We start from the raw sequence: 22,992 nt of genomic DNA, 5'->3' as shown, positions 1-22,992 counted from the left end.
CCACAATCAAATATCCATCTATCATATTTCTCATGTTCATTAGACACCTTACATGCAATTCCCAAGTTTTCTAGGGGCTGAAATCTATTCTTACACACAATTTGGGCATTTACAAGAATATCACACAATTTGGGGTCTGATTTGCACGAAATATAAGTTCGGGGGTCATTGGGTAATAAATGGGGTGTATAAGGTAATTTATCTAAATTTTGGGGAAAAAGCGAGAATTTTGTAGAGTTTGGGGATTTTTAATAAAAAATCCTCCAAACCCTACATTACATCCACCCGCCGCCATGTCTTCCTCCATTCTCCCGAATTCCGCTTCGGTCCAGTCCACTATCACCGTTCCTCCAGTGAAATTGGCGGCGCCGGTGTGAGTCGCCGGCTGTGCAGCGCCGGTCGATGCAGTTCCCCTATCGCCGCCCCGAGTTTGTGCGACTTCCCTGTTGCCCTCGGTGGCGGCGTGAGGATATCCTCCTCCATCGCCTTCGACGGCTGCCGCCGCGTGACCTCTGTGGTTCCAGGGTGTGCGATTCGGCGGTGGAGCCCCCAGATTCTTGCCATGTTTCTCCTCCCACCAATCGGGAAATCCGATCAGTTCGAAGCATGATTCTTTTGTGTGTTTCTTCTTTTTGCAATAGGAACAAACAAGCTTGGATTTGTCTTCATCGTTGCTTCGCCGGTTCCAACCACCTCCACCCCGATTGCTGCCGCCCCTCGAGCCACCGCTGGACTGGTTCGATCCTCCTCGGGCAATGAGTCCAGCCCCGATGCCATCCGCAGTGGTTGTGGTTCCTGACTGCAACACTTGAGATCGTGTTTCTTCCTACTTGATCAGATTATACGCAAGATCGACCGAGGGAAGTGGTTCCATTTTAACTATTTCCCTCTTTGTTGATTCGTATTTCCCGTCAATTGGATCCAATTGTCGTGTATTTCCATATCCTCAGGGTACTTCATAGGATTTGTTCGTTTCTGATCTATCAACATCCATAGATCCTGTAGGGTGCTCCATACCTCTTCCAACGATTGATTACCTTGTTTCACCATACCGGCTTTGATGTGCATGTCGTAAATCTGGAGTTTGTCTCCTCCGCTCCCGTAGGTGACTGCCAATGCATCCCATTTGTGTTTGGCAGTCGGTTGTTTCAACACCCGGCTGACCAGCCGCGGTTCGATGTTCTGTGTAAGCCATGTAAACAAGCAATGATCGGCTTGTTGCCATTGCGGGAAGGCTGGATCTGTTCGTGGAGGGGAAGGCGGCACTCCGGTAACGTGAGATACCATTCCCCTGCCACTTATAGTCGTCTTCATCAACACGGCCCATTCGAAGTAATTGTCTCCATTTAACTTACTTCCTCCGGTGTGGAGAGGTTGTGTATCAATTTTGTACACAACTGGTTTTTCTGGTGGGTTTTCTGTGGTTTCTGGTTTGGGTGTTTGAGGTATTATCATGGCAAGACTTTTACTCATGATTTCGGCAATTTGCCGGGCAATTTCATTCGACTGGGATGAACTGGTATTTTGATCAGTTTCTGACATGTTTGGAAGGTTTTCTGCAGGTTTTGGCTAAAGGTCGGGAAAGGTTTTAGGGACGATGATGAAACTTTTCTGAGTCCTGCTCTGGTACCATGTTAAATGGTGCAGAAAACATAATTGAAAGAGAGAATGGTAGAGAACGATAGGTTAGAATGAGATGTTTGTTTCTCTATGTAGAGATCCCTTTAAATAGGGAGTAGAAACATGTACATGGTAAGTTCTATACTAGTTAAACAAATCATTCTATTTTCTGAAATATATTATGTTCATCTTTGATTACAGTAATTGATTCTCCATAGTTAATGCAGAATCAATTCCTTTTCTAACAGTATGTGGCAGTGTAGTTCTTTTTAGAAATTAGTTTTCAGAAACTTTAGGAGAGAGAACCAGCTTCTCGTTAGGAAGACACTGAGAGAAATTGTTTTGAAGGTTGTTTTGATATTTTGGTGATATTTAGTGCGGCACATTCATGGATTAGGAATGGAGTAGGCTTTTATATACATACAAAAATAGATGTATATGTCAATTTTACATTAGTGGATTAAGAATGGAGTAGGAAAAATGGATTAGGAGATCCTTACCGGTCTTGATATAGTTTGATTAGAAAGGAAAATTTTAAACAAAAAATTCAAGATGTCTGCAAATTTGCTAATGTTTTCCTTTTCATTTTTGATTATATCTTAATTCTTAGACCATGTATATTTATACGGTAGTATTTATTTTAATTATGAAACACTTTTCTAATTTGGCACTCAAAAAAGATTTTAACATTCAATTAAATTTTTAAGCTAAAATACTTATAAATTCCAATCATAATACTATCAAATACTCCCTCCATCCATGAATAGGAGTCCTGTTTACTTTTTTTGCACTTGTTTTATAAAAATGATAATAAATAGTTAACGTGTAGAAATGGTAAAGTAAGAGAGAGAATAATGTAGACACTCTCTCTTACTTTACCATTTCTGCACTTTAACTATTTATTATCATTTTTATAAAACAAGTGCAAAAAAGTAAACGGAACTCCTATTCGTGGACGGAGCGAGTAATATATTATACTCCCTCCATCCCGGCATAAGCGAGACGTTTCTATTTAGGCACAAAATTTAGTTAGTGGTGTTTAGTAAATTAAATTATTAATAATAAAGTAAGAGAGAGAGAGTAAAGTAAGAAAGAGAGAAAAAAGTAAGATAGAAGATAAAGTAAGAAAGGGAAAGAGATAATAAAGTAAGAGATATGATAAAATAAGATAGATAAGATAATAAAGTAGGAGAGAGAGGAGTGGGTTGATTGTTGACAAAAAGGAAAACGTCTCGCTTAGATTGGGATGTACCAAAAATGAATACGTCTCACTTAGGCTGGGAACGAGGGAGTACGTTTTTTGTTTATATTTTTATTTTTATTTTGTTTTACATTTTATACTTTTTTTTGTAAAACACTTTTTCCATTAAATACTCAAAGCTAATCATTTTATTCTAAAACTAATAGATGATGTCATGATTAGAGCTTATAAGTATTTTAATTTATATATTTAATTAAAATTTATATTCTTTTTGAGTATTTAAATGTAAGTAAAAAATTGTTAAAAGGAAAAGGATAAAAAATATATAGTACTAGCAAATTTGTATGCAAATTACACTTGTTTGTTTAAAAATGCGGTCGCAAACTTCATCAGCTGTTTTTTTTATCTTAATAATAAAATCTAAACTAAGTACTCCATGATTTTTAAGTTAATACTCCATCCGTCCCATAAAAATATGTTCACTTTCTATTTTTGTCCGTCCACAAAAATATGTGTATTCCATTTTTGGAAAGTTATATCAATTTAACAATGTAGGTCCCACTATCCACTAACTCTACTTTAACTACCATTCACCTCTTCTCTCTTACTTTAGTAATTTTATCTTAATTCCCGTGCTATCTCATCCAGGGACGGAGGGAGTACTTAAGAATTGTAAAGACTAATAGTACGAAAATGATTCCCTACTTTTTCATCTGCGTTTTATTCGATCTGTGTTGAGTTTTAAACACATGTGGTGATGTGATTTTTAAAACTGCAGAGGATCCAGCTCCCAACAACACACCTTCAATCTGACGGCCAGCAATCAGGATCCGCGTTGAGTGCCAGATGGCGGCCATCGGTGGTATCAGGCAAGTGGAACGTGTGGTTGGGCCGAATTAGGATTTGGGCCAGCTATAAAACCAACGGGCTTAACAAATAATTAAGCCCAATGTTTAATGTGGTCCACTATTCAACAATGATGATAGAAACATTGATCGGAAGATGACTATTGTTGTGTTATGGTGCATTCAAAGGAGTTTAGGCAATCGTCCACCAATGAAAATAGTATAAGAGATGTTAGAAGGAGATATTGAACATTTGCAGATTCCTAATTTTCCAACGTATATGGCAAGAAAAGAAGAATAAAGCTGAGCTATAGATTCAAACAGTGGCGAATCCACGTTAGTACAAGGGGGTACGAGTGTAAGAGAGATGGCATGTTCCATAAAAATATAGACGGATGAGATGGCACGAGAATTAAGACAAAATTAGTGCAGTTGGCAACGGAGGGGCAGATCTTGCTGCAATGAGCCTGGGTTCGAATCTCACTGCTGTCGTGTAGTTGCTTCCATCTCTCAGGCACAAGTGTGAGGCCTTGGGAGATGGGCTTCTGGCAGCCAGTGGGTTATGGCCTCTCCCTTAACGGACTACTGCGTATCCTGATTGAACCCCGTCACATACTGTCGGGCAGGAGTGTGGGGGCCACCAAGGCGACGGAATCGCCTTTTTTGCTGCAATGGGCGGATGAGATGGCACGTGAATTAAGACAAAATTGGTAAAGTAAGAGAGATGAGGATAATGGTATGGTAAAGTAAGAGAGATGAGGAGAATGGTAGTTAAAGTAGAGATAGTGGATAGTGTGACCTACATTATTAAATGGATATTACTTTCCAAAAATGGAATGCACATATTTTTGTGGGACAGACGAAAATGGAAAGTGCACATATTTTTATGGGACGGAGGGAGTACTATCCTCCGTCCTATAGAAATAGGTCATATTTTCTTTTTCCGTCCGTACCATAGAAATAGTTCATATCCATTTATGACAATCATTTTTTCCTTCACTTTTATTTTACTACACAATTTCAAAAACTTTTTCATTTTCATATTCCCTCTTACTTTACTAATTACACATTATAACTCGTACCAACTCCAAATGATATTTTTCTATAAGACAGAACAGGTACTTTTACAAGAACAGAAAGAAAGAGTATATAGATAGGACTCATATTGTATTAAGTATAGTCAGGGGCGGAGCCACGATGGGGCCAGGGGGGCCCTTGGGCCCCTCAGCCATTTGGATAATGCCTGTATATAATATATGTATGTTTAACATATTACGTTCTAGTGTAGTTGGTTAGGGTGCCGCCCTTTTATCGGATGGATACTGGATTCGAATATCCCTTGCAAGCATTCTACTTTTTAGTGAACTGTTCCTCTTCTTTGGATTCATATTTTATTAGAATTTTAGTTGATTTTCTCATATTCACTTATATTTAATGGATTTTTTTCCATTAAAATTTTTTATTGATTTTTTAAATAGTAATTTTGTATAAATCATTTTTAAATTGCATCATAAAAATAATTTTTATAATTTAAGAATAGATAATAATTCTTTGATTCTATAAATATTTTAAAATACTATTATATGTTATGAATAATATTAATTTTAATGTGATGCCATTTATATAAAAAAATTCTGAAATACTAGAAAAATAGCTTGGTTCTAATAAATCGTGCTACGCTCTAAAAAATCTGTTTACTAATTATTTTTTTCATCATCCATTTCTCACGTGTGGTTTTTTATATTGTTCGCGTCCGAGTCGTTTCCGTGTTGTTAGCAATTGAACACAATCAACAAATTTAATGGTAATTTGGGCCCCCACCGTAAAATTTCTGGCTCCGCCACCTATAGTACTCTTTCTCAATTATGCCGTATGGAACTGGAGATTCTAAATGATGAATGGGATTTATATTTCATAGTGACAAAAGAAAATTAATGCGACAAGAAATTTCTACGCGGAGATATAAATTTTGATGGATGTGTTTGTAGATTTCACTTCAATTAATTATCGCCATTGACTCATTGACTTCTAGTAAAATACATAAAAATTAATAATCGTTGACTTAGTCTGTCCAAAATGAATAATTCTTGCCAAATCAAATCTCCTTCACATATAGTTGAGCACCAGCAAAATCAGTCGAACTCGGACCGGTTCTGTACAAGATCATTACACCACTTCAGCGATCCAGCTATTTATTATGCGTCTTCGAAATTGAAATGCAGACGCGTCTAATTACTCATTTATTACTCTATTAACTTAGGAAAAGTCTCCCAAACACATGATCCATTCTGTACTTGCTTCTATTTCGAAAATTTAGCCACTCTCAAGTCTCCAAGCAACAATGTCCACAACTATGTTCTTCCTCCTTGCAACACTGCCTCATCTCTCTCATGCTAATTGTAGAATTAGGGTATGAATATGATTCTATTGATTGATGATAAATGTACAGAGATCATATGCTTATATAGGCTACACTATGATACAAGAAAGGTAAACCTAATTTACATTAATGGTTTCCTATTGATTGATGATATACATTAATGGTGTCATATTCATTAATTTACATTAATGAATATGATTCTATTGATTGGTGATAAATGTACAGAGATCATATGCTTATATAGGCTACACTATGATACAAGAAAGGTAAACTTAATTTATATTAATGGTGTCCTATCTTTTATAAATATTCTCCATATCAATTACTCATTATGCTCCTGATTTCTTTCCTACACTCCCCCTCAAGTTAAGTAACGGGGTTTCCGATACTCAACTTGCCTAGTACTTCTCGGAATGACTTCGAGTTCACAGCCTTTGTCAGAATATCCGCCAATTGATCTTCAGATTTGACATATGACATCTCCACCACCTTAGCTTCAATGTTCTCCTTGATGAAGTGCCTATCTACCTCCACATGTTTGGTTCGACCGTGTTGAACCGGATTCTCGGATATACTGATTGCTGCCTTGTTATCACAAAACAACCTACATGGTTGTATAGGTCATAGGTCCAGCTCGGTCATAAGTTTCCTTAGCCACAATATCTCTGTCAATCCACTCTTGATTCCTCGAAATTCTGCCTCTGCACTGGACAGTGCCACCACCTTTTGCTTCTTACTCCTCCATGTCACAAGATTTCCCCCCACAAAGGTAAAATATCCGGCAGTTGATTTTCTGTCATTTGGGTTGCCAGCCCAATCAGTATCAGTGAAACCATGAACTTCCATGTGACCATGTTTCTCAAACATAAGTTTCATGAACTTCCATGTGACAATGTTTCTCAAACATAAGTCCATGTTCGACTGTTCCCTTCAAGTATCGAACTATTCGCAGGACATCCTCTCAATGCTCCTCTTGAGGTGCATGTATAAACTGGCTTACTACTCTCAATGCATAGGCTATGTCCGGCCTCGTGTGAGATAGGTAGATCAATTTTCCGACTAACCTCTGGTATCTCCCCCTGTCTGTCTGTCTTGCACCTTCCTTCAATTGTAGACCATGGTTTTGGATTATGGGGGTATCTGCTGGCTTGCAATCTATCATCCCAACTTCCGCCAATAGATCTAATATATACTTCCTCTGACAGATGAAGATTCCCCTTTTTGACCGAAGCACCTCTATTCCCAGAAAGTACTTGAGCAATCCCAAATCCTTCATCTCAAATTCTCTGAACAAGTTCTTTCTCAACTCGCTGATTTCCTCTTCATCACCTCCTGTAATGATCATGTCATCTACATATATATTCAGACATGTGATCTTACCGTCTTTCTTTTTTAGGAACAAAGTGTGGTCTGAATTGCTCTGCTTATACCCATATTTCTTCATCACTTCAGTGAACCTTCCAAACCAGGCTCGTGGGGACTGTTTCAAGCCGTAAAGTGTCTTCTTCAATTGGCAGACTTCATTGTTCTGGAATTCTTGAGTGAACCCAGGAGGAGGTTCCATGAATACAGGTTTAGGCAATTCACCGTGGAGGAATGCATTGGTCACATCGAACTGATGAAGTGGCCAATCCTTGTTAGCGGTGATGGAAAACAGCACTCTCACAGTGTTAATCTTGGCCACCGGAGAGAATGTTTCAGCATAATCGACGCCATACATCTGAGTGTATCCATTCGCCACGATTCAAGCTTTATATCGTTCTATCGTTCCGTCTGGCCTTCTGTTGATTGTAAACACCCATCTGCATCCAACAGTTCTTGCCCCTTCAGGCAGCTTGTTTTTTACCCACGTGTTATTCTTCATCAAAGTTTTCATTTCGGTGAGCATTGCCTCTTTCCAGTGTTTATGCCTCATTGCCTCTTCGGCCGTTTGTGGGATCTCTTCTTTTTCATATAGTGCGGCCGCAAAAGCCCTTGCCATTTTAGATAGATTCCCTTGCACGAAGTTTGCCACTCCATATCTGCTTTTCTTCCCTATCTTCTCGGGGGAATATCTCTTTGGTGGTATCCCCCTTGTACTTCGGTGTGAGAGTATATACCGTCCAGTGTCTCCATCAATGCCATTCTCCTCTTCTTGAGGTTCTGTTTCAACTGGGTCAGTGGAAATAGGTATAGAAGACTGTTCTGTGTCGGAATTTACCTCGGATATCGTCGGAGGAGGTGCTTGAGTTAGTGGTTGAGACGACTCTTGTGGTAAGACCTGCTCGGCGGTAGTGACAACTGGTTCTGTTGGATCCTCAATCGAAGAGCTTGACAATGACACAACCTAACTTAGATAGTCACTAGTACTACCTGGATCACTCTCCCCCTGGCTACTAAGGTGGGTTTGGTAAAGGAATTCGGTTTCCAAAAATTTGCAGTTCATAGTGGTGATGACCTTTTTGGTTTGGGGATCAAAACATCGATAGTCTTTCTGGTGTAACCCATACCCCACGAAGACACATTTGGTTGCACATGGAGACAATTTGGTTCTTACATGTTTTGGAATATGAACATAGACAGTACACCCAAAGACTTTTGGTGAGAGGTTCAGGTACTCGGGAATTTTGGCAATTTTGGACAAGGTATCAAGGGGTGTTTTCATCCGAATGATTTTTGTGGGGAGTCCATTCATGAGGTAGATAGAGGTAGCAAATGCTTCGGGCCAAAAGGATTTCGGAACTTTGGATTCAATCATCAAGGCTCGGGTCATTTCTAAGATTGTTCTATACTTTCTTTCGGCTACCCCATTTTGTTCGGGTGTATAGAGACAGGAAGTTTGGTGGATGATACCCTTTTCGGTTTAAAATTAGGTCATGGCACTATTCACAAATTCCTTCCCATTATCAGATCGAAGGGTTTTAATAGTAGTGTGGAACTGTGTTTGGATAAGTTTGAAAAAGGATGTAAATCTGTCAAATACTCCGGACTTGTGTTTCAGAAAATAAACCCATGTCATCCTAGTGCAGTCATCAACAAATATCACAAAATATTTAAAACCATTTCCACCCACAATCGGAGCAGGACCCCACACATCAGAATGTATTAAGGAAAATATGGAATTCATTCGAGTATTCGTAGGTTTAAACGACTGTCTGTGGCTCTTGGCCAAAACACAAGTTGGACAAGAAAAATCAACATGAATAGAAAGATTTGGAAAAAGAAGTTTAAAGTAACCCGAGGAGGGGTGTCCTAGTCTTCGATGCCAAAGCCAAGTTTCTTGTTTCGTGGACCCGTGAGCCAGCATCGCACTACCATGTTGAGCTATCTCGTCCATGTAGTAGAGTCCTTGCTTCTCAGTGCCACGCCCAAGAATCCGCCTCGTCTGAATATCCTGCAAGATACAAAAATCAGAATGCATTAGGAGCGTGCAGTTCAATTCCTTCGTGACATGACTAATACACATTAGCCGCTGAGACAAAGTAGGAACATATAGACAATTCTTGAGGCGAAGAGTGGGAGATATCTCAATAGTTCCAGACCCCACAACTGTAATTAGTTCCCCATTGGCAGTTCTAATGTATGATTTATCAACTTCACAGCTTAGATCAACAAAATCATTTTTTTCTGGAGTCATAGTCTCGGTTGCCCCACAGTAAAAAATCTATCCCCTCGTATGTATATCGGTCATTTTATCAACATGGAACGCAGCGGAAATTTTCTCTAGGGGTGCAAACGGATTTTTAGACACATAATCAAATAAAACTAGGGCTGATTTGAAATTTTTATGACTATAGGGCCTTATATGAGATTTTGACTTGCAGCTGGGGTCAATTTCGAATTTAAACGGATCAGGGGGTTCCTTTGTAGTTCTACGGGGTGTATTCTGTAATAATCGAAACTTATGTGGTGGCAATTCTAATTTGGGTAAATAACTAGGGTTTGGTATAAAACCAAACTCTTTACCTCCATTTGCGCCGCCACCCCTTCCGTCTGATCCTCCCGTCGCCTCTGCTCGTCCGGTGAAATTGCCTACCCCCGTATGTTGCCGCCGCCAGGTTGGACCTTCGAGTTCACCGTCGGCCCCTGTCCTCCATTTCCTCCATTAATTCTGGTACCGATTTGCTTCGGTACTCCGTCTTCGTTCACTCCCACGGCTAATTTAGCCTGGGATTGGGGTGCTCTCACCTTCTGCCTCTCTTCCCACCACTCCGGATATCCCAACCTCTTGAAACACGTCTCATACGTGTGTTTCTGCCTGCCATAGTGTGAACACCAGAGTTTTGACGTGTCTTGGCGGTTTCCTGGTCGGCCGGTGGCTGCAGGTCGCGGTGGTTCGTGTCGCGGGGATGCGCGTTGGTTCTGGGCCGAGAACCCGCTCCCGATTCCCCCAGATGATGTGTCCCCGGCGTAATTGCCGACGGTTTCGGTAGGGGGAGACGACGTCAGTGGCATGATATTCCGTCGAGCCGCCTCCGTCTTCACCCATCCATAGGCTGCCTCGACTGATGGGTAGGGGTCTTCTTTGAGGATCTTTTGCTTGATGGAATCATACTCCCGATTCAGTCCGGTCAGAAACTTGAACAACCTCTTTTCGTTCGAATGTGTTCGGTATTGATTGACGCCCTTATCGCAACAAGTGATGGGCTGTTTCTGGCACCGGTCGATGTTAATCCATAGCTCGTTGATTCTCCGGTAATACGTCTCTAAGTCCAGATCTCCTTGTCAGATTGTGATTGTTTTCTCTTCTAGGTCATATATGAGGTACTTGTCCGCCTTGTTCTCAAACGTTATGGCGAGGTTGTCCCACAGAGCTTTCGCCGTAAGGTGATGAGAAAAATCGACTATGATTTCATTTTCGATATTATCGATGATCCATGAAAACACCACTAGATCGTCTTCCTCCCAGTCGTCATAACCCTTGCTCTCGGGTTTTGGGGGATCGTTTCTGATGTGCGAATAGGCCCCTCGGCCTCCGATCTTGACTTTCATAAGCCTCGACCACAATGGGTAGTTCTTTCCATTGAGCTTGAATTCCACGGTGACATTCTTGTTGTTCTTCAGTTTTGCTGGTTGTTCTAGATCGGGTTTGACATCCTCTGTGTCTGACATGTTTTCGATTTTGCAGGGTGGGATACTTTGGTTTGATTTAGGCCGAAGGGTCGAGATTGGTTTGGTCTAGGCCGAAAGGTCGGGATTGGTATATCAGGCTATGATGAAAATTTTCTGAGCCAACGAGCAACTCGAGCCTCCTGATTTTGCAGGGTGGGATACTCATTATGCTCCTGATTTCTTTCCTACACTGATAATCCTCTCTGCACTCCTTCTTCGTGTGGCGTTATTTTCCATATCAATTACTCATTATGCTCGACTCTCAAAACTACACCATCAGAGTGGCTGATGCTTCCCTCAACATCTGCTCTTTCCCCATCTCTTCTACTGATTACCCTTACTTCATCGATGATTCTAGTTGTTATTACATAATCCCAACTTTTTCTGTAATTACAACCTTTAGAAATTTGATGAGCTGCCCCAATCCCTTAAAAAATTCTTCCCTCTTTACCAACATTTCTACTCATTGTTCTCGAATGAATAATAGATATTCATATATAAAGGTTGGACACATGAATGCATCAGAGCGGACTAGATCTGATAGCGATGACATCGTGGGAGTTTCGTGATCTGGAAAATGTACCTACTCTTTCAGAAATCCACCACTCTCTCTTGTATGGATTTGAAATCGATATCTACAGCGACTGCAAACCATGGTCGGGTAAGAATTGTTTTATGCTACTAAATAGTGATATTTCATGATGAACGGGATTTATATTTCATAGTGACAAATGATAGTTAATGCGGCAAGAAATATCTACGCGGAGTAATGGATGTGTTTGTAGATTTCACTTCAATCAACTCTATCATCATTGACTTCAATTTATATACTTAAATCGATGACTTAGTCTGTAACTTTATTTCTTGCCAAATCAAATCTCCTTCACATATATTTGAGCACAGTAAAATCAGTTTTCGTCTAGTAATTTCGGTGAAATGATAGATATTCATAAAATTTGGCACTCTCAAGTCTCCAAGCTACAATGTCCACAACTTTGTTCATCCTCCTTGCCACACTACCTCATCTCTTCTCTTCAGCTACCCTTTCCGCCTCATTACCGATCCCAGCAGTTCCATATACGAACAAACATGCGAACACAATGTCACCTTCGTCTATCTAAACTCTATCAAATACTATGTCAAACACATCTGTAAGTTTGCAACGTTGAAGATGGTTGACAACGAACATGCAAGATCAAGAACAATAGGCTTTTACGTGGTTCGGCGTAAGCCTACGTCCACGGGCGAAACGATGAGACTCTCTTTATTGAACTGATTCGAAACGAGAAGGATTACAAACACACACGCTCTATCTCTCGATTACAAGATGAACTCACACAACTCTTTTGAGAACTATAGGATGAAAAACGCGATTCAACTCTTTAAGCTTCACTTGGTTGCTTCTTTCTTTCTTGTTCATCTTTAATCTATATATACCGCGTAGCCTCGAGCAGTTGAATGATTCACAACAAACTAACTTCTCCCTTGAGTCAGTTACTAACCAACAACGGCTAGTTTACACTTTCTTGAATCAGCTTATGCACTCCAACGGCTCCATGCAGTGAGCGACTCTGTTCAGCTGTGTTTGCTCAGCCAAAACACTAACAAATCCTCCACCTTGGATGATCAAACCAGCACTCGGTCATCCAACGTTTCGCCAATCATACATCATCCTTAAAACCTTCGAACCAGCCCCACCAAGTCTAAGCAGTACCTGAACTTAGAAATTGGCAATGCTTTAGTGAGTGCATCTGCAGCATTGTGATCAGTGCTAACCTTCTCAATCCTAACCTTTCCTTTCTCCACTTCATCCCGTATGAAATGAAGTCTGACATCCATGTGTTTACTACGCTCATGGAAGGTCTGATGCTTCGTTAAACAGATTGCACTGCTGTTGTCACACTTGATAGCAACACTCCCTTGCTTCAGTCCGAAGTCTTCAATGATTCCCTTGAGCCACATGCTCTCCTTTACAGCTTCCGTGAGCGCCATATACTCGGCGTTTGTAGTTGACAAAGCCACCACATGTTGGAGCCCCGACTTCCAACTCACGGCTGCTCCAAACAAAGTAAATATGTAGCCAAACTGTGATCTTCTATTGTCAATATTCGCGGCATAATATGAGTCACAGAACCCCACTAAGGCATCCTCACTGACCCCATTTCTTGCTTTGAACAAAATCCCAAGATCACCATGCCCCTTCAAGTACCTCAATATGCCTTTCAAGGCCAACCAATGCTGCTTTCCTGGGAAGGCCATGTACCTACTTGCCACACTAATTGCATGAGCAATATCTGGTCTGGTGCAGACCATGGTATACATAATGCTCCCCACAATGTTCGCATATGGAATCTGATCCATCTCTTTCTCCTCAGCCTCATTCTTTGGGCTCTGATCTTTGCACAACTTCAACTGCTGTGACATCATAGGATTAGAGACACTCTTGCTGTTTTCGGTCTGGAATTTCTTCACCACTTTGCTGATATAGTTTTCTCGGGATAGCCACAAGGTTCCCTTTCCTCTGTCTCTCACTATATCCATCCCTAAAATCCTCTGAGCTCTGCCCAGATCCTTCACCTCGAAGCCTTCTGCCAGCAGCTTCTTCACTCTGCCCAATTCCTTCAAGTCTGGACCAGAAATGAGAATGTCATCTATATATAATAGTAGATATGTCATGGCTCTTCCATCTCCTCCTCTGAAATACACACAGCTGTCATTCTCAGATTTCTGGAAGCCTATCTTCTTCATATGCTCATCAAACTTTAAGTGCCATTGTCTACTAGCTTGCTTCAATCCATACAAACTCTTCTTCAACAAGCACACTTTATTCTCACTCCCATACACCAAGAAACCCTCTGTTTGTTCCATATATATAGTCTCATCCAATTCCCCATGAAAAAATGCCGTTTTAACAGCAAGCTGCTCCAACTCCCAGTTATTCTGAGCAGCCACTGTAAGTAATCCGAATTGAGGCATGCTTCACCACGGGTGAGAAAACTTCATTGTAATCAACACCTTCTTCTTGTGTGAAACCTCTGGATACAAGCCTAGCCTTGAATCTAATCTTATTCTCAGCCTCCACCTTCTTCTTATACACCCACTTGCAGCTGACCGACCTCTGCACAGCTGGTCTATCCACCAAGATCCATGTCCTATTCTTCATCAGTGACTCTATCTCTTCCATCATGGCCTTCATCCATTGCTTGCTCTCATTTGATGCCATGGCTTCCTTGAAATTTGATGGCTCCGAGTACTCAATCTTTTTTGCAATGCATAGTGCATATAGGACATATTCAGCATCACTATATCTGGTAGATGGCCTTACATTTCTTCTGACTCTATCTCTTGCTAGAACATAGTCTCTCAAGTCGTTTTCTGAGCTATCTTGCTCTGGAATATCTTCTGCAACCTCAGATAATTCCCCAGCTCCAGTAGGCTCTTCACTGATTCTAGCTTCTACCTCCTCCTGAGTCAGTCTTTCTGGTTCAGCCTCCACCTGCTTGGTGTTACCCTCGAGAAATGGCATTCTACTCTCTTCAAACTGAACATCTCGGCTGATAATGATCCTTTGCTTGTTTGGCTCTATGCACCATAACCTATACCCTTTGACTCCCTTCTGATAACCAACCATAACACATCTAAGGGCCCGGGCTTCCAATTTGCTTTGCCTAATGTGAGCATAGGCCATACATCCGAAGACTCTCAAGTTAGAGTAGTCCCCATTTCTGCCATACCATTTGCTATCTGGAGTCTAAAAACCAATAGCAGAGGAGGGACTTCTATTTATCAACACAGCTGCCATAGCTACAGCCTCCCCCCAAAATCTCTTTGGCAAACCCGAGCTAAAAAGCATGCACCTCACCCTCTCCAAGATGGTTCTATTCATTCTCTCGGCTACACCGTTTTGTTGTGGATTACATGGCACGGTTCTATGCCTTCTCATTCCCTTCTCTCTGCAATAAAGATCAAACTCATCACTTAGAAACTCAAGCCCATTATCAGTTCTTAGGTACTTGACTGAGCTTCCCTTTTCAACCTCAACTTCCTTGCACCAATCTTTAAACTTTGAGAAGGTCTCTGATTTTTCTTTCATGATAAAAACCCACAGCTTCCTCGAGTAGTCATCAATAATAGATAGGAAATATCTTCCCCCTCCAATTGTTAATGGAGTTGCTGGACCCCACAGGTCACTGTGGACATACTCAAGTGGAGATGATGAAGTGTGAACTCCCTTTGGATACACCAATTTCTTGCTCTTGCCTAGAATGCACTCTTCACAAGTGCCCAGATCTCCAGATCCATTATCTGGTTGAATCAGCTGTTTCTTGATCAATTCTTTCATTCCTTTCTCACCAAGATGTCCCAGTCTCAAGTGCGGCACTTCCTGAGATCAGCCTTTTGCACAATATTTGCACTACCAGAAAGTACATCAGCTACAAGATAGTACAGGCTGATACTCTTCCTTTCTGCCTTCATAACAATTTCTCCGTCTTTCAAGATTTTCATTACACCACCAGTGGAGGCAAAAGAACAGCCCTTAGCTTCTAACATGCCAAGTGAGATTAGATTCCTTTTTATATCTGGAATGTACCTGATTTTAGTGAGCAATCTCCTCTTTCCATCATGCATCTTGAACATTATGCTTCCAATTCCCTCAATGCTGCAGATCTGGTTATTTCCCAGCAACACTGAACCCTTACTCTCAGACAGATCAGTAAACCAGTGTCTTACATGACACATGTGCAGGATGCACCCAGAATCCATTATCCAAGGACCCCCTTCATCATTTTCTGTCACATTTAGAGCCTGAGGAATCTCCATTTCCTCCACACAATCTGTTGTTGCTGTCTGCTCAGCCTGCTTCTTCTTCCATGAGAAGCAATTCTTCTTCAAGTGACCGGGCTTCTTGCAATAATGACATGATCTTGTCTTCTTCTCGGTTTCTTGGCCTCCCTTTTGATATTGAGGCTGCTTGAATCCAGTGGACCTTTTCTTGAATTGTTTCTTCCCCTTGAAACCCTTTATATTCAAGCTTTCTGCCATAGGATCCACTGTCTTGATCCCATGTTTCTGAAGTTCCTTGCATCTCAGAGCAGATTGAACTTCCTCAAGAGAGATAGTAGCTTTCCTCCCATAGAGCATCGCATCCTTTAGTTGCTCATAGGGCTTGAGTTGATTCGCCAAAGACTTTGTCATGTACAGAGATTCCAGCTTAGACCAGACGCCTGCTGCAGTCGTCTCCTTCGCAACTTCTCTGAGAACCTTATCACCAAGGCTCAAGATTATAGCACTGTGGGCTCTCTCGTACATCTCATCTTTCTTGGCTACTTCCTTCGGATCAGCAGGATCCTCCTTCGTATCTCGATCCTTCAATGCTTCGGCGAGACCTTGTTGAACAAGCATCGCCCTCATCTTCAACCTCCATAACCCAAAATCATTCTTTCCCGAAAACTTCTCCGCTTCGAATCTTGAAATCGCCATCTTCAAACTTCGCTTCCCACAGACGGCGCCACGTTGTAAGTTTGCAACGTTGAAGATGGTTGACAACGAACATGCAAGATCAAGAACAATAGGGTTTTACGTGGTTCGGCGTAAGCCTACGTCCACGGGCGAAACGATGAGACTCTCTTTATTGAACTGATTCAAAACGAGAAGGATTACAAACACACACGCTCTATCTCTCGATTACAAGATGAACTCACACAACTCTTTTGAGAACTATAGGATGAAAAACGCGATTCAACTCTTTAAGCCTCACTTGGTTGCTTCTTTCTTTCTTGTTCATCTTTAATCTATATATACCGCGTAGCCTCGAGCAGTTGAATGATTCACAACAAACTAACTTCTCCCTTGAGTCAGTTACTAACCAACAACGGCTAGTTTACACTTTCTTGAATCAGCTTATGCACTCCAACGGCTCCTTGCAGTGAGCGACTCTGTTCAGCTGTGTTTGCTCAGCCAAAACACTAACAACATCAACTATGATTCCTCCACCATTAGGTGGCTGATGCTTCCATAAACAATGATACAATCTGCTGTTTCCCTATCACGTACTCCAATTTCTACCGATCGTTCTTCTTCTCCATACTATTTTCTTTATCGCTTTGAAGAATTTGTGTCAGCTAAGTTGATTAGCTGCCCCAATCCGTTGAGCAGTTCTTCCCTCTTTTCACATTGTGATACGGTGATCCCTCTCGACCAAACGGGACCGACTAGTGTCACCGGAGGGGAGGACGAGTCGGGGGAGTCATCGGTCCCGGAGCGGAATTATGAGACGGTGGAGCAGGGGAGGCCGTCGCCGAGGGAAAGACGGGAGCAGAGGAAGTCGCCCCGGCGAGCCAAGGCGCCGGTGAGGTTCGGGGACTACGTTCCCAAGTAGGACGTGCGAAAGGCTTCGTAGATTATGATTCTTTACGTTTATGTTTTCTTTATTTTCTGGTTTTGTTTTATTTTATTGTTAGAATAATTGGGTCGAGCGAATTATATGCTCCGAGTCGGGTTTTCTTTGTTGGTTCTTTCCCGGCCCGTAAGTCGAACCAACCCTAGGGTCCTTAGATTATAAATAGGCGCTGAAATTAATAAAGGAGATGAGAAAATTTCGCCTATTTCTTCTTGATATTTTTCGTTAATTGCAAACCCTAGTTGTTGTCGGGATTTTGCCTCCCGGAACTTCTAACACTCGATCGCTGCATCACGTTAGGGAGTTTTTTCCTTAACAAATTGGTGCTTTCACTGAACTCATGGACCTAGTCACGTCTGATGCAGTTCGTACGGAGGGGTTGCCGGTGACCCGGTTCCCTGCTTCACCGGTTAGCGCGGGGTTTCCGTCAGGGACAGTCATCCCTAGGCCGGATGCAGTGGCCACGATGTTTGAACACGTGTTGGCCTCCTTGGCGCGTTTTGAGTCGCGGATGGACGATTTTGATCGTCAGTTGGTGCCGCCACGATCGGACCAGGCGCATACCCACGGTCTGCCCTCACATTGGTTTACCGATGCCTTGCCTCGCTCGGTTCCGCCGGCTATCCCTACTCAAGCGGTTGTGACGGCTATCCCAAATACGCAAGGCTTGCGTGCGGGGACTCAGCCATGGGTTCCGCCAGGGACATGTGCGAGTTTCTCTTCGATCAATTCCGTGCCGATTTCGGGGGCAGTATCGGGCCCGGTGGAGGCTTTGGGGACAGGTTCGGACCCCGGAGCAGGTTGGGCATCGTCGTGGGAGCCGCCAGGTACCCGCCTTGGGTTCAATCGCCCGGCGCCGCGCCAGCCTACTTCGTGGGATAATCCGGCTTGGCATAATCACGGGGGTCACTGTGCATGGGAGGAACCGCGAGATGTGAAGATGAAGCCGCCACGTTTCGGTGGTTCTGACGCGGTGAATTGGATTGCGCGGATTCAATATTATGTTGATCATCTAATGATGCCCGAAGCATATCGCCTGCACTATGTGGTTATGCTCTTCGACGGTCCAGCGGCAGAATGGGTATTCAACTATCGGGCCAGCAACCCGGTTGCTCTCTGGGCCGATTTCTTGGAGGATGTGCGGCGTCGTTTTGATCCGCAGTGTTTTGAGGATTACCTGGGCTTGATAGCGAAACTGGTCCAGACAGGGACGCTAGCTGAGTATAATGCGATGTTCGAATCAATGAGGAATCGGATACCCAATGTCCCCGAGTCCACGTTCTTGCCTATTTATGTAGCGGGTCTTCAACAACCAGTGCGGAGCCAGGTTAAACATCAGCATCCGCGTTCGGTGGCGGCCGCGATGGCTCTCGCAATCGAGTTTGATGGCAGCACCGGCAAACCCACACCCCCATCCGGCCCACAACGTCGCCAATGGCCCCCCAGGGACCAGAAAGTTCCCCCCTCGGCTGGGCCACAGCAGCCGGTTCAGGCCCAGACGGCAACGAGGCCGGTTTATGCCAGGGGGCCGGAATATTCGAAGCTACCAGTGATCCATCTTACACCGGCTCAGCGAGCAGATCGCACCCGTCGTGGGGTATGTATTTATTGCGAAGAGAAGTGGGGTCCTTCTCATGCGTGTAAGCGGCCCTTCTTGGCCTATATGGGTGGTGACGCTGAGGACGAGGCAGAGGATCCGATTTTCACGGAAGACCCACCGGAACAGCAGGAGGTGATAACAGCTGATCTTTCGCACATCTATGCGCTAGACGGCAGACAGCGACCGGAGGTGATGGAACTGCGGGGCACTATCGGAGCTGAGCCGGTGGTTGTCCTCGTTGATACAGGCAGCTCTCATGATTTCTTGCACCCCAGAATCGCGCAGAAGCTCGCGCTACCGCTAACGGCGGTTAAGCCCTTTCGTGTGTATGTTGGTAATGGGGCGTCGTTGGTATGTTCGCATGTGAGCTTACGAACCCGGGTGGTGATCCAATCGCACGTGTTCTTGATCAATTTGCACGTCCTTCCGATCCATGGTCCGGACGTGATTCTTGGCTTGGCTTGGCTAAAGTCTATGCGACGTGTGACTAGTGATTTTGTCGATGGAACCCTGGAGTTTGTGCGGGATGGCGTGCCCATTTGTTTGAAGGTGACCCCACCGATCTCCCGGCAGGTCACAATGAAGACCGCCGCCAGCCTGTTGTCGTTGCGAGGGGAAGCGGAGATGTTCGAGTTAGTAGCGGTGCCCCGCACGGAGGACCGAGAGGCGGTCACGGCCGAGGCGGCATTCCCGGCCAACTTGGACCCTATGGTCTTGTCCGTTTTGCGTTCACATGAGGATGTGTTTCGTGCCCCGACAGGCGTGCCACCAACCCGCCCGTTCGACCACCGCATTCATTTACTTCCGAACTCCAAACCGATTAGTGTGCGTCCATATCGCTACCCATATTTCCAGAAGAATGAAATCGAACGACAGGTGAAGGAGATGCTAGCCTCGGGCATTATACGGCCTAGCCAGAGCCCGTTCTCTTCTCCTGTGTTGCTTATTAGAAAAAAGGATGGGACGTTTAGATTCTGTATTGACTACAGAGCATTGAACACAGCAACGGTGCCTGATCACTTCCCTATACCTACCGCGGATGAGTTATTTGACGAGCTGGGGGCGGCCCGTTTTTTCACAAAATTAGATCTACGCTCAGGGTACCATCAGATCAGGATGCACACGGATGACGTTTTCAAAACGGCCTTTCGAACTCACGACGACCATTTTGAGTTCCTCGTCATGCCGTTCGGTTTGACTAATGCTCCGTCGACATTCCAGTCGGCCATGAATGCCATCTTTAGACCACTGCTGCGCACCTTTTTTATCGTATTCTTCAACGACATCTTGGTCTATAGCCCGACGCTGGAATCTCACGTGCGCCACATGCACGAGGTCCTCACCATTCTGAAGTCTAATCGGTTCTTTGTTAAACTATCCAAATGTGTTTTCTGCAGCACCACAGTAGACTATTTGGGGCATCTAATTGCGGAGGGACAATTGAGAGCCGACCCGGAGAAAATTACCGCCATGGTCGCGTGGCCGACGCCGTCCACGATTAAGCAGCTGAGAGGGTTCTTGGGGCTTACGGGTTATTATCAGAGGTTTATCGCGCATTATGCGACCCTAGCTGCCCCTTTGACGGAACTATTGAAGAAGGACGCTTTCGTCTAGTCCCCCGCGGCGGAAGAGAGTTTTCTGGCTCTTAAAGCAGCTATGACATCGGCTCCCATATTGCGGTTGTCGGATTTCTCCAAACAATTCTATATTGAGGCGGACACGTCGGATTTCGGGGTGGGCGCGGTCCTCCTCCAAGAGAGAAGGCCCCTGGCTTACTTTAGCAAGAAACTGGGGCCGCGACGCCGGATGTCTTCCACATATCATAAGGAATTGTACGCCATTGTGGAGGCAGTTCAGAAGTGGCGCCAGTATTTATTGGGGCGCGAGTTTGTGATCCGCAGTGATCAGAAGAGTTTGAGAGAATTATTGCAGCAGGTTATTCAGACCCCGGATCAGCAATTCTATGCCCGGAAGTTGATGGGCTATAAGTTTCGGATAGAATACAAGACGGGGGCGTCAAACACGGGTGCGGATGCACTGTCCCGTCGCGACATGGACCCAGACGGGGCCGAGACCGAGCGTGCGCAGGCGGAGGCGACGCTGCGGGCGCTGGCGGCCCATCCGGTCCCGAACATTTTCGAGCTCCTGTTGGCAGAGGTTGACTCCTTGAAGGAATTGTCGGAGTTGAGGGTGCTAATTGAAACGGGCAAGGCGGCCGATCACTTATCGTTTGTCGCGGGCCTAATTTATCATGGTCGTCGCGTCTACGTAGGGGCCGAATCTGCGGCAAGGATGCCCCGATCGCCGAGCATCATTCTACCCTGCAAGCGGGCCACCTGGGGGTCGATAGGACATTTCGGCGACTGGCTGCCCAGTTTTATTGGAAAGGCATGCGGAATGACGTGAAGGAGTTCGTGGAGGCCTGTGTGGAGTGTCAAATGACTAAGTATTCGACACAGAAGCCGGCAGGATTGCTGCAACCGTTACCTATTCCTTCGCAGGTTTGGGAGGACGTGTCGATGGACTTTGTGACCTGCCTACCGCAGTCTCGGGGTTTTACGACGATCATGGTGGTGGTTGATAGGTTGACCAAGTATGCGCATTTCGCCCCACTGCCGCCACATTTTAATGCTCTGCGTGTGGCGAACCTTTTCATCGACACGGTGGTGAAACATCATGGTTTCCCGAAAACCTTGGTGTCGGACAGGGATTCAGTGTTCTTAAATGATGTGTGGGAAGATATGTTGCGTTTGAGCGGTACCAAGCTACATTTCACTACGGCGTATCACCCTCAGTCTGACGGCCAGACAGAGGTTCGGAATCGTGGTCTGGAGCAGTATTTACGGGCGTTCGTGGCGGATAAACCAAACAAATAGGTGAACTTCTTGCCCTGGGCAGAGTTGTCGTTGAATTGTTTCTTCCACGAGGGGTTTGGGACGTCGCCGTTCAAGGCCTTGTATGGTCGGGATCCTCCTCCGTTGGTGGCGGCCGAACCGTCGCGTTCCACTCCGCCTGATGTGGCGTCACTTATCAGACAGCGAGGAGAGTTGATTGTGGCCTTGCGTGCGAATCTGGAGAGGGCCCAACAGCGTATGCGCGACGCAGCTAATAAGCATCGGCGCCATGTCGAATTTGTGGTTGGGGACTTGGTCCTGTTGAAACTGCAGCAGTATCGCCAGTTCTCGGTAGCAAGACCTCTATCATCCAAGCTGGCGCATAGGTTCTTTGGGCCTTACGAGGTGATTGAACGTATTGGTCAGGTTGCCTACCGTCTGAAATTGCCGGAGGGAAGTCGCGTGCATAACGTGTTTCATGTTAGTTTGCTTCGTCCGTACGTGCAGGCTGGGTCTTCGGGGACCGTGGAATTGCCGCCGGTATTTGCAAGGGGTAGGCCAGTTTCACGTCCTTTGAAGTGGGTAGGGACCCGCACGGTATGGCGAGATGGGGCGGCGGTGGAGGAGGCGTTAATCAAGTGGGATGATGACAATGGGGAAAATCCTACGTGGGAGCCGCTGGTGGTTGTTCGTCGCCGCTTTCCCCACCTCATCCTTGAGGCCAAGGATGTTCTTATCGAGGGGGGAGTTGATACGGTTATCCCTCTCGACCAAACGGGACCGACCAGTGTCACCGGAGGGGAGGACGAGTCGGGGGAGTCATCGGTCCCGGAGCGGAATTATGAGACGGTGGAGCAGGGGAGGCCGTCGCCGAGGGAAAGGCGGGAGCAGAGGAAGTCGGCCCGGCGAGCCAAGGCGCCGGTGAGGTTCGGGGACTACGTTCCCAAGTAGGACGTGCGAAAGGCTTCGTAGATTAGGATTCTTTACGTTTATGTTTTCTTTATTTTCTGGTTTTGTTTTA

The 22,992-nt window shown here is 44.5% G+C and overlaps 1 protein-coding gene across 1 annotated transcript; it reads left to right on the top strand.

Annotated features, from left to right (window-relative positions):
* Positions 1-17,877: 17,877 nt before the first annotated feature.
* LOC121770411 lies at positions 17,878-20,751 on the top strand. The gene has a single exon (XM_042167143.1). It carries the CDS (start codon positions 17,878-17,880, stop codon positions 20,749-20,751), a length of 2,874 nt encoding a protein of 957 aa, XP_042023077.1.
* Positions 20,752-22,992: the final 2,241 nt, after the last annotated feature.

Source organism: Salvia splendens, chromosome 16 (genome assembly GCF_004379255.2).
Source record: "Salvia splendens isolate huo1 chromosome 16, SspV2, whole genome shotgun sequence".
In the NCBI taxonomy this organism is placed as follows: Eukaryota; Viridiplantae; Streptophyta; class Magnoliopsida; order Lamiales; family Lamiaceae; genus Salvia; species Salvia splendens.
The sequence above is the reverse complement of the archived record's forward strand: the minus strand, read 5'-3'. Positions and strand labels throughout refer to the sequence as shown.